Genomic DNA, 12590 nt, shown 5'->3' on the forward strand with positions numbered 1-12590 from the left:
GGCCCATGCTTCGCAACACCGGGGACAGATAGAACCTCAGCACATGGTGACACTTGGAGTTTGCATACTGGAGGTCTACACACAGCTTGATGCAGCCGCACACGAAGGTAGTCATCAGGATGAGGGCCACGTTGGGTACATTTTTCCCTCCCTTATCCGGAGGTTTGAACATCGTGTCCCTCCAGACCCGGTCCATTTTGGATCCCCAGATGAAGTGGAAAATGGCTCGGGTGACCGCCACAGCACAGAGTGAGGTATGGGCCAGACCTGTGCCACGTACAGCAACAACGTGAGCGCCTCCCACCTGATGACCGGGTTCTTACCCACAATGGAGAGAGATCGCAGCCCCCACATTCTCAGCTTGTGTTGTACGTTGGCTACTCGCTCCTCCCAGGTTTTAGTGCACGCCCCGGACCTTCCGAACCATACCCCAGCACCTTCAGGTAGTCTGACCTGACGGTGAAGGGCACAAAGTATCGGTCAGCCCAGTTCCCAAAGAACATGGCCTCGCTCTTGCCGTGGTTAACTTTGGCTCCCGCAGATGCTTATCAGTCTGCGCACAGACAGCGGATCCGAGCAGAAGACGGCGACGTCATCCATGTACAGGGAGGTTTTAAGCTGAGTGCCTCCACTGCCTGGGATTATCACTCCTCTTATGCTCGCATCCTTCCTAATAGACTCAGCAAAGGGTTCAATACAGCAAACAAATAAGACCGGGGAGAGAGGACAGCCCTGTCTGACTCCAGATTGGATCGGGAAACTTTCCGATTCCCACCCATTGATTGAGACTGCGCTACTGATGTTTGTGTAGAGCAGTTTGATCCAATTGCAGATTCCCTCCCCAAACCCCATTTTGGAAAGCACGTCCATCATGTAGGCGTGCGATATCCTGTCAAAGGCCTTCTCTTGGTCCAGGCTGATGAGGCAGATGTCCACCCTCCTGTCCCTGGATTATGTGGCATTTCCTATCATTTACTAGAGAAACTAAAATTGAGTGTGTTTGAGATAACAAAATATGTCTTAAAGAACTAGTGTCTTAGTCATGGTGGGAGGATAGACAACCACCTGATGCTTGTGCATCAGTTACAATATTTATAGCACTATAATGTGTTCTGCCATTATGACATACAGGTTGGCAAACCCAGGTAAAGAGTTGGTCAAAACATTTTCATAAATATACACAGCCCCTTGAATGTTCCTCCAATTTAAAATATTATATTTATATAACTTATCAGATCTTTTCTTATCATTTTTCCTATGTGTCTTTTGATTTTTCAGGTACTTGGTGCTAGAACATGTTTCTGGGGGAGAACTCTTTGATTATCTTGTGAAAAAAGGACGATTGACACCAAAAGAGGCCAGAAAGTTCTTCCGACAAATAATATCTGCGTTAGATTTCTGCCATAGTCATTCAATATGGTAAGCTTCAAGCATTGCTACCACAATTAATCTGAAAAACTGAATCTGCTTGTGTTTAAATGCAGTGTACAGAATTTTTTTTCAGACAACTGTTCAACAGTTGTTGAGAATGATCACATCAATCAGGAAAAGGCTCTGTGTACATGTAGACTCTTTACTATTGGGATGCTATTAAAATTTGATGAAAGTAATAATTTGAGAGAAATGTTTTGATACCATATGACTTTCATCTGAGTGCATTCGTTAACAACAGGAAGGAGATTTGTCTTGAGACTTGCATCAAAAATATGCTAATTTGTTAAAATCCCTCAGAGATGTTGAATTTGACTTTGGAAAGTTTCCTTATGGGTAAAGGAGTTTATTATAACATCCAAATCTGAAGTACATGATAGGCAGCTGTAAATTAGCATTTTGCTGGAAGCTATAGCCAACAGTTGGTAACACTGACCATGTAAAAGGTATTATTGAATTATTTTAATAGTTCTGATTTTAAAACTCTGAACAGTTGTTGATTTCATCAGCTAGCTGTAATGTACAACAATTCAAATCTAATTGGTCCATTTCAATCCGAGTCATTTCTGTCCCAACGCTAAGTAAAGCACAATGCATTTGTTCTTTTACAGGTAGGTGGCTTCACAATGCAAAAGTATTAGAGCATTAAATGCAGGTGATGACAGGTTACACTGAGCTCAAATCAGATTAGCCTGATCCAGAATAATTGGTATCTTGCAGTATGAGCAGGGTATTAAGTAACAATAGAGTACTGAATTACTATGGGCTTCTATTAACTGTGGCTAATATTTTTTTAAGCCATGGTTTGCAATTAAGAAGTTCAGAACCTTGTGAATGACCTTGACAAGGTGCAGAGGAGATTTACCAGAGTGATTCCAGGGATGGGGGATTTTAGTTACGAGGTTAGGTTGGAAAAACTGGGGTTGTTCTCCTTAGAACAAAGGAGATTGAGGGGAGATTTATAGAAATGTACAAGATTATAACAGGCTTAGATAAGTTAGACAAGGAAAAACTGTTCCCATTGACTAATGGTACAAGGACTAGGGGACAGAGATTGAAGGTTTTGGGCAAGAGATGCAGGGGGACTATAACAAATAACTTTTTTACGCAGTGGGTATTAATGACCTAGAACTAGAAGGGTGGTGGAAGTGGAGACAATCAATGATTTCAAGAGGAAATTAGATGGCCGTTTGAAGGAAATAAACTTGCAGGGCTACGGGGATCGAGCAGGGGAGTGGGACTGACTGGATAGCTCCGTGGAGAGCTGGCATGGACTCGATGGGGCAAATGGCCTCCTTCTGTGCCGTAAATGACTTTATGAACTGTGATTGTGCTTTTTAAACACCAACAAAAATTTGTTCAGTCATAAAAGTATTAAATAAATTGGGATAATGAAACAATGGTAATGCTGTGGGTTAAGGAGGGTTGCAGGTCATGATGCTGTTGTGATGAAAATGTTTGATTGAACGAACAATCCTGTGTATTTGGAGAATGATCATTACCCTGCAGTAATTTCAGGTTGGTATTCTAATTCAATGCATTTATCTGAAGCCTAAAATGAAATTGCAGCTCAAGACCACTCCAATATGGCTGTTGTTTATTATGTAGCAGAGTTTGTTTTGTCATTATATCATAGGTGGTGTGCCCAATGCTATTGATATGGAATAACAACCGCATTAAAAGGTTAATAATTGTGATGCAATCTTGCAAGTTTAATAGGTGATAATATGTAAGTAATTACCAGAACTGTTAGTATCTAGAATAGGTTGGTACAATTTGACTGATTATTGAAGCCAACAGACACAGCAAGTAAATGACAAATGTCACTTTAAGAATAAGTTATTAAAGGGTCCTATTATTGATAGGATAGTGGAAATCACAAACTCACTTTGCATTGAATTGGACCTTCATATTAGAGGATGCCCAAGTTGGTTTAAATTGTGATTTGAAAATATTCAGAATATTGATGGAGCACTCTGCTACAAGGGAGGCAAGGAATGTTAGACAGTGATAAAAAGAGCATACATCAGAGACTAGTTATTCCCATTACCAGAAGCAGAGTGAAGAATGTTAACCTCTTCAGCTCAGTCATTGTCACCTTAATGCCCATCAAAGGAACCTGAAAAAAAGAGCCTACATGTTATTGTTTGCCAATCCGTCAAGTAAATATCTCTCTTTCCCGTTTTTTATCTATATATCGAGTCTGGAAAAGACTGCAAAGTTTACTGGATATAAGTTTATTTGTAGACTGTTGGAGAGAATTCCATATAGAATAACGGTAAGCAGCAAGACTGAAATCGAGTCAGGGAATTGAAAATAACGTGTCATGAGAGCAAACTCCATCCCTTTGCAAACATCTGAGCCCTGTCAACTCACCACTTTGTAATTCTGTATCCTGTGGACTGCTTACTTTGATTGTGATTTTATTACTGTAGTCTGTTTCTGTGTGTTGCTTATATTGATGAAAGAGAGCGGCATGCACAATGTCCCTGACACGTAAAGCCAAATCAACCTAGCATATGTTATAGCCTTATTTTTTACATTTTGTAAAATACACCTCAGTCAAAATGGAAATATTGATAAAAAGAGACATCACAGTGAGATTTTAAAGTGAATTCAACATTTCATAGTAAGTTCTAAAATAAAATACATTGTAATTTGTGATCTAATTTATGCATCAAAGTTAATGTGAAACTGATTAAGATGCAAATGTATTCAAATATAGGCAACATAACATGAGGTTAATTAGGCAACAGGTTAAACAAGACAGTCTATCAACCATTAAGACAATGTCACTTTGGTATTTTTAACTAAATGAATAGCTGGAACCGTGTTAATGTTCTATTAATGTATTCTGTGGAAAAACTCTTTGAAGTTTATGTGACAATGATCAATGAGACTTCAACCTTGTTACAATATTATAAAGGAACTTACTAACCAAAGTGATCCTGCTCAGTAGATGAATGGTGTTGTACAATATTGTTATCCCTCCAGTATAGTTCACTATTGACACTGGCAATTCTTGTTTTATATATCATTTGACTACACTATTGTCAGCTATTGCATTAAAATTGAAGCTGAGCTTTCTAAGGTTATGATCCATTGGTTCTTTATGCAATTCATCAGCTCAAAGTTAAACTCCATTAAAGGAAGAAAAATAAAGGCTAGTTCAGTAGTGCTTGGCTTAATGCAGTATGTTTGTGGTAGGGAATGGATTGGCTTCCTGTGTGGATATGTAGTTCCCAACTTCAGCCAGATGTTATAGGGGAAGGTATCTTCTGTTCTCCCAGCAAGTGAAGGGAAGTGAAAAACAATCCATCGCTTATTCATGCATCTCTGCTTTGCCTATGTAATCTGGATCTCACTTTGTGTCAATTCATTGCATTTTGGCTACAGCTCTGAATCTGTCCATCTCCCTTTTAGATTAGATTAGAGATACAGCACTGAAACAGGCCCTTCGGCCCACCGAGTCTGTGCCGAACATCAACCACCCATTTATACTAATCCTACACTAATCCCATATTCCTACCAAACATCCCCACCTGTCCCTATATTTCCCTACCACCTACCTATACTAGTGACAATTTATAATGGCCAATTTACCTATCAACCTGCAAGTCTTTTGGCTTGTGGGAGGAAACCGGAGCACCCGGAGAAAACCCACGCAGACACAGGGAGAACTTGCAAACTCCACACAGGCAGTACCCGGAATCGAACCCGGGTCCCTGGAGCTGTGAGACTGCGGTGCTAACCACTGCGCCACCCTCTTTGACCCTTTTCTCCCATCCTCCCCTTTCCCTCACTTAGCTATGTCTCCGATCATCTCTCACCTTTGAAGAACTGTACACCCACTAATCCCTTCCCCAACCCATGACTACACTTCAGCCTTCCTTCTCACCTATTATCATCCCAGTCTTGAATCTTCTTTGAACAAGCCCACGGTTGCCTTCACACGGCATTATCCATTGGGCAAATGTGACACTCATTGCTGCCTTCTTAAGAGAAGTAACTCCAACTTGCTTCATCTTCCTCTTTTACTGGTTTTGCTCCCTAATACTCCCATTGGGGGCTAACTTCACCAATTACATTCTCATCCTGCTACAACCACCCCTTTGGACTCTGCTGTTGGTCTTAGGATCACCAATAGTCTTCTGCATTTCCCTCCAAAATGTCTGCTTCCTCGCAAACAAGACGCTTGCAATTCAGGATCGTGCTGTTGATAGTTGATGAGAGAGGAGTCATATGACAGATGTCAGCTTCGTAATACAAGGGAGAATCAGGCTGAGTATAAAAGATTCAGAAGGCGTGAAAAAGGAAATGAGGGCCAAAAAGAGAGTATGAGAATAGATTGACGGCTAACTTAGGGGAATCCACATGTCTTCAAAAGGAATATTAACAGGAAAAGGGTTGCCAGGAGAATGGTGGGGCCTACTAGGGACCACTAAGGCAATATGATCAGCTGTTTCCCCTTCTATATCCACCAAGCCAAACCTCCCCAATTCTCCCCATCCTCGCACCAAATCTTGTCTATGAAACATACATCTGGTTCCCTTAATCCCATTTCCACAAAATGATGGAACATGCATTTGCCCTTTGTTACCCTCCAACCACCACCTACCCCATACCCCACCCTCCCTTCCCTTCCCCACCAGTGTTAATTGATATTGTAAATGGTTCCTTCTCGGGCACTGTCCCTTCTCTTTCAAATCTGCAGTCAACACTCCCTCGTCGACCCCTCTGTCCTCATTACCTACTACCCCATCTCCAAGATCCCTTTTCTCTCCAAAGTCGTTGAAAGTGTTATCACCTCCAAATCTGTTTCTATCTATACATCTCCCCATTTGAGTTCTGATGAAAGGTCATGGACCTGAAATATTGGGCTGAATTTTATTAGTGTGTGCTTTGATGTCAACAGCCTTCAGGCGCAGATGTGCCGTTGCTAAGCCCCCGCGATATTTTGCGCAGGGGCTCATTTAAATGGAGGGGGCTGAACGGCCATCCCCAGTAGTAGCGTCCGGCGCCACCATTCTGGCCATTTTTAAAGGGCTGCAAGCCCTTAAGAACAAAGTGAATTTTTAAAGGTACATTTCTGTGCATCATCTTTAAAAAAAAGTTATTAAAAGCTGGAGGCCCTTTCCCAACCCCCCGCAATGGTTTTTTTATTGGTCTATATGTCGATAATTTATTTTATTCCCAACCTGAGCTTCCCCCCACAACCTCAGCACATTTGCCCTTCAACCCCTTCCCACCATCCCCACAACCAATAAAACGTGTTTTTACTGCTCCCCTCCCCCACCCTGATAATTTCACTCCTCCCCTCTCCCCACCAGTGTCTCGCCTTGAATCCTCAAATGCGGTTCGGAAGGCACGGGAATTACGGCCACTGGCCGTAATATTGCCGCGGGACGGCAGCCAGGTCCAGGTAAGTTAATTACCATTTTTTTGTGTAAGTTTGAGTAGGCAAATGAAGGTGGTGGGGAGGGTTCCGCACCAAGGCCTTACCGTTGCCAATAAAATGCGGCGCAGCCTTCTTAGCTTCGGGGATCACGGTGGACCTCTCCTAGAAGAATTTTACGGGCCCCCCCACCATGACACCTGTGCCGGAGGCCTCATAAAATTCAGCCCATTAACTCTGTTTTAGTCCACAGATGTTGCCTGACCTGCTGACTATTTCTCTGTGTTTTTATTTCAGATTTCTAGTATCTACGGTATTTTGCTTTTGTGTTCCCATTTGATTCCTTACATTCTGGTTTCTGCCCTTGCCACATCATTGAAATGGCCCAGACCAAAGTCACAAATGACATTTTCTGTGATGGACCATGCTGTATTTGCATTCATACCATCCTCCTCCAATGCCTGTCTATTATCTATCTCTAGTAGGATTGCACTCACTTGGTTTTACTGTTAGCTATCCAGTTGTAAGCAAAGCATCTCTATCAATACTTTCTCTTCACATTTCCACATTGTCACTCAAGGATTCATCCTTCACTAACTCCCCTTCCTCATCTGCATGTTGCCTCCTGGCAACTTCATTCACAGACATAGGGTCAGCCTCTAAATGCATGTTGATAACATCCAGCTCCACCTTTTCACAATTTCTCCCAGCCCCTTCACTGATTCGAGCCATTTCTACATCTTTCTCTCCTTTAGCCCCACTTATGCATTCACACACTTAGGCCCATGCTTTGGAATTCCTTTCCTAAACCCCTCCATCTCTTTCAACCCATCTCTTTCACCTAGCCTTTGATCACCACTCTTAATTTCTCCTCCTAATTCTGCTTCTGCATATCTCTCCACTTCTGTGAAGCATCTTGGGATGTTTTTGTGTATTGAACAGTCTGTAAATGCAGCATTTTGTAATTTGTAATCATTGTTGTTGAAATTGTGATTATTGTGTTCGTAAGCCACTCAAGAACACATTGTAGATAGTTGGGAACTGATACTTTCCTACAGTCTCCATCAGAAACTGGTGTGTGATGTGGGGAGACCTGAACAAAGGGTGATGGTGCAATAAGGAGAGAAGAAAGCACTGATATAAATGGAGTTTATCATCTCGACTTCATTACATTATCACTAGTTTTTATTTAGAGCTCTGGCAATGTTTTAGCAACATTAGAGATTAAAAAAACAAACCAAAATTGGAGATTGTTATACGTCTTGGTCCATAATGTAGGGCAAGAAAGAGATAACATATGTCATAGGCAATTCTAATTCAGGTATTAAATAGCATGAAAGGTATAACTTACCATGCCTCACTGATGCAAACTGAAATTTAATTTAATGGGAAACTGGATAATGGACAAAACCACAGCTTACTTCTTATTTCTAAGATCCAAAATCAAATGCAGCCTTCACTGAAATGGGGAAATCTATATCTGTCCCTTCTGACTGTTCAGGAGTCCTATTCAAGTTTTAATTAATACAATTATTGCAGGCCCTAGTAGTTACTGCACTATGGAATTAATAAACTGTAGATACTTTCCATTTGCGGATGCATTTATAAATATTTTATATTATTTCCAATAATAAAATGTTTCAAATTTAATGGAATAAATTACATACAGCTACTTTATCAGAAAGTTTTAATTGGATGTAAATCTAAAATTGCACTTGGCTGACTGATAAAGATGCTGAAGCCAATTTTAACAGTTAAAATAGCCAGAGCAACGTGGCCCCATCAATTGCGCTGCCTTCCGACGGGTTACAATTTTTACCTGCTGTTTTGAGCATACGAATTAGGAACAGGAGTAGGCCACTCGGCCCTTCGAGACTGCTCTGCCATTCAATAAGTTCATGGCTGAACTGATTACTCCACATTTCCACCTACCCCCAATAACCTTCCACCCCCTTGCTTATTAAGAATCTATCTACTCTGCCTTAACAATATTCAAAGACTACTTTCACCACCTTTTGAGGAAGAGAATTCCAAAGACTCACGACTGTCTGAGGGAAAAAATTTCTCCTCATCTCTGTCTTAAATGGGCAACCCCTTATTTTTAAACAGTGACCCCCTAGTTGTAGATTCTCCCACAAGGCGAAACATCCTTTCCACATCCACTCTGTCAAGACCCCTCAGGATCTTATATGTTTCAATCAAGTCGCCTTTTACTCTTCTAAATTCCAGCTGTTACAATCTTTCCTTGTAAGACAGCTCGCCCATTCCAGGTATTAGTCTAGTAAACCTTCTCTGGACTGCCTCCAATGCATTTACATCCTTCCTTAAATCCTTTAAGGAAATCTTTCCTTATCTTCCGATACTGTACACAGTACTCTAGATGTGGTCTCACCAATGCCCTGTATAGCTGAAGCATAACCTCCCTATTTTTGTATTCAATTCCCCTGACAATAAACGAGAACATTCTATTAGCTTTCCTAATTACGTGCTGTACCTGCATGCTAACCTTTTGTGATTCATGCACTAGGACACCCAGATCCTTCTGCATCTCAGAGCTCTACAATCTCTCACCATTTAGATCATATGTTTTTTTTTATTCTTCCTGCCAAAGTGGACAATTTCACACTTTCCCACACTATACTGCATTTGCCAGGTCTTTGCCCACTCAATTAATCTATCTATATCCCTTTGTAGCCCCGTTATCATGTAAAGGCCGGCTCGGGTCTGCAAATGAAACCCCACCTGAGCCCGACAGAACCACATCCAACCCGAGCCCGACCCAGCCCGTCCTTTAATTTTTTCCCGCACCCGACCCGGCCACCTACCTTCCGTTTTTCACTTTGTTACTTATCTGCACAAGCTTAAAAAAACTGTAATTAAACAATCTTTCTAGTCCAAAAAGTACATTAACATTGGAGCCACTTACCGGAGGTGGTGATAGAGTGTGTCCGACCCGGTCCAGCCCGACCCAAGCCCGAATGCCGGACCCGGAAGAGCGACCCGATCCAACCCAAACCCGACACATGTCGTCGGGACATGTTGGGGTCAGGTCGGGTATTCTCTTCACAAGTTACTTTCCTACCTATCTTTGTGTCATCACCAAATTTAGCAACCATACCTTCGATCCCTTCATCTAAGTCATTTATATAAATTGTAAAACATTGAGGCCCCAGCACAGATCCCTGTGGCACACCACTCATTACATCCTGCCAACCAGAAAATTACCCATTTATGCCTACTCTCTGTTTCCTGTTAGCTAGCCAATCTTCTATCCATGCCAAAATGTTACCCCCTATACCGTGAGCTTTTATATTCTGCAGTAACCTTTGATGTGGCACCTTATCAAATGCCTTCTGGAAATCTAAGTACAATACATCCACCAGTTCCCCTTAACCACAGCACATGTAATTCCCTCAAATAACTCCAATAAATTGATTAAACATAATTTCCCTTTCACAAAACCATGTTGACTCTGCCTGATTACCTTGATTTTTTTTAAATGCCCGGCTATAACGTCTTTAATAAGCTTCTAACAGTTTCCTTAGACAGATGTTAAGCTAACTGGCCTGTAGTTTCCTGCTTTCTGTCTCCCTCCCTTTTTGAATAAAGGAGTTACAGTCGCTATTTTGCAATCTAACGGAACCTTCCCCGAATTGAGGGAATTTTGGAAAATTAAAACTAATGCATCAACTATCTCACTAGCCACTTCTTTTAGCACCCTAGAATGAAGTCCATCAGGACCCGGATACTTGTTAGCTCGCAGCTCCAATATTTTGTTCAGTACCACTTCCCTGGTGATTGTAATTTTCTTGAGTTCCTCCCTCCCTTCCATTTCCTGACTTACAGCTAATGCTGGGATGTTACTTGCATCCTCAATAGTGAAGACCGATGCAAAATACCTGTTCAGTTAATCTGCCATCTCCTTATTATCCATTATTAATTCCCCAGACTCACTTTCTATAGGACCAATGCTCACTTTGTTAACTCTTTTCTTTATTAAATATCTATGGAAACTCTTACTATCTGTCTTTATATTTCTAGCTCGCTTACTCTCATACTCTAATTTTACCTTCCTTCTCAATTTTTAGTCATTCTTTGCTGTTTTTTATTTTTTGTCCTATCTTCTGACCTACCACCCATCTTTGCGCAATTATATGCCTTTTCTTTAAGTTTGATACTATCTTTAACTGTTTTTGTTCACTGTGGATGGCGGGTCCCACCCTTGGAATTTTTCTTTCTCATTGAAGTGTATCTATTCTGTGTATTCTGAAATATCCCCTTAAATGTCTGCCACTGCATCTCTATTGACCTATCCCTTAACCTCTGCTTTCATGCCCTTATCATTACCCTTATTTAAGTTTAAAATACTAGTCTTGGACCCACTTTTCTCTCCCTCAAACTGAATGTAAAATTCAATCATATTATGATCGCTGCTACCTATGGGTGCCTTAACTATGAGGTCATTAATTAATCCTGTCTCGTTGCACAATACCAGGTCTAGTATAGCCTGCTCTCGGGTTGGTTCCAGAATGTACTGTTGCAAGAAATTATCCTGAAAACATTCTATGTACTCCTCATCTAGGCTACCTGTGCCCATCTGATTTTTCCAGTCTATATGTAGGTTAAAATCCCCCATAATTATCACTGTACCTTTCTGAGAAGCTGCCATTATTTTTTCCTTTATACCCCGTCCTAAATGTGGTTAATGCTAGGTGGCCTGTACACCACTCCCACAAGTGACTTCTTGCCTTTATCATCTCTCATCTCTACCCAAACTGCTTCTACATCCTGGTTTCCTGAACTTAGGTCATCCTTCTCTATTGCGCTTATACCATCATTAATTAACAGAGCTACCCCTCTACCTTTTCCTAGCTTCCTGTCCTTCCTAAATGCCATGTACCCTTCAATATTCAGGTCCTAATCTATGTCATCTTGCAGCCATGCCTCTGTAATAGCTATCAGATGGTACTTATTTATTTCTATTTGCGCTCTCAGTTCATCTGTTTTGTTTCGAATGCTGTTGCATTCAGATACAGAGCCTTTAGTTTTGTCCTTTTATTATTTTTGTAACCTCTAGTCTTATCTGTTGATTAACTCTTAGATTTGTATGCTCTGTCCCTTCCTGTCACAGTCTGTTTATCATTTCTCATATTAATACCTTTCTCTACTGCCTTGTCCTTACTCCTTGATTTACTATATCTTTCCAAATTTGATCCCTTGCCCCCACTATTCAGTATAAAACCCTCTCCACTTCCCTAGTTATGCTGCTCACTAGAACACCAGCCCCAGCATGGTTCAGGTGTAGACTGTCCCAAAGCTACAGCCACCACTTTCCCCAGTACTGGTGCCAGTGCCCCACGAACCAGAGCCCACTTCTACTACACCAGTCTTTGAGCCATGCATTAATTTCTCTAATCTTATTTGCCCTATGCAATTTGCACAGGTAATTGGCTCAGGTAATAATCCAGAGATTATTACCTTTGAGGTTCTGCTTCTTAATTTGGCGCCTAGTTCCTCATACTGACTATGCTGAATCTCTTTCCTTGTCCTGCCTATGTCGTTGGTACCTACATGGACCACGACGACTGGATCCTCCCCCTCCCACTGTAAGTTCCTCTCCAGCCCTGATCAGTTGTCCTGAACCCTGACATCAGGCAGGCAACACAGCCATCTGGACTGTCACTCTTTGCTGCAGAGAACAATGTCAATCCCCCTAACTATACTGTCCCATAGTACGACTATATTCCTTTTTTCTCCCTCCACT

General features: G+C 41.5%; 1 protein-coding gene across 4 annotated transcripts in view; it reads left to right on the plus strand.

Annotated features, from left to right (window-relative positions):
• LOC137377319 (serine/threonine-protein kinase BRSK2) overlaps positions 1 to 12590 on the plus strand; it is a 636447-nt gene that overhangs the window by 265671 nt on the left and 358186 nt on the right. For all 4 annotated transcript variants that reach the window (XM_068046888.1, XM_068046887.1, XM_068046889.1 and 1 more), the window contains exon 3: positions 1279 to 1419. In XM_068046888.1, coding sequence (XP_067902989.1) covers positions 1279 to 1419 — 141 coding nt within the window. The remainder of the gene's footprint in view (positions 1 to 1278; positions 1420 to 12590) is intronic.

This window comes from Heterodontus francisci, chromosome 14 (assembly GCF_036365525.1).
Source record: "Heterodontus francisci isolate sHetFra1 chromosome 14, sHetFra1.hap1, whole genome shotgun sequence".
In the NCBI taxonomy this organism is placed as follows: Eukaryota; Metazoa; Chordata; class Chondrichthyes; order Heterodontiformes; family Heterodontidae; genus Heterodontus; species Heterodontus francisci.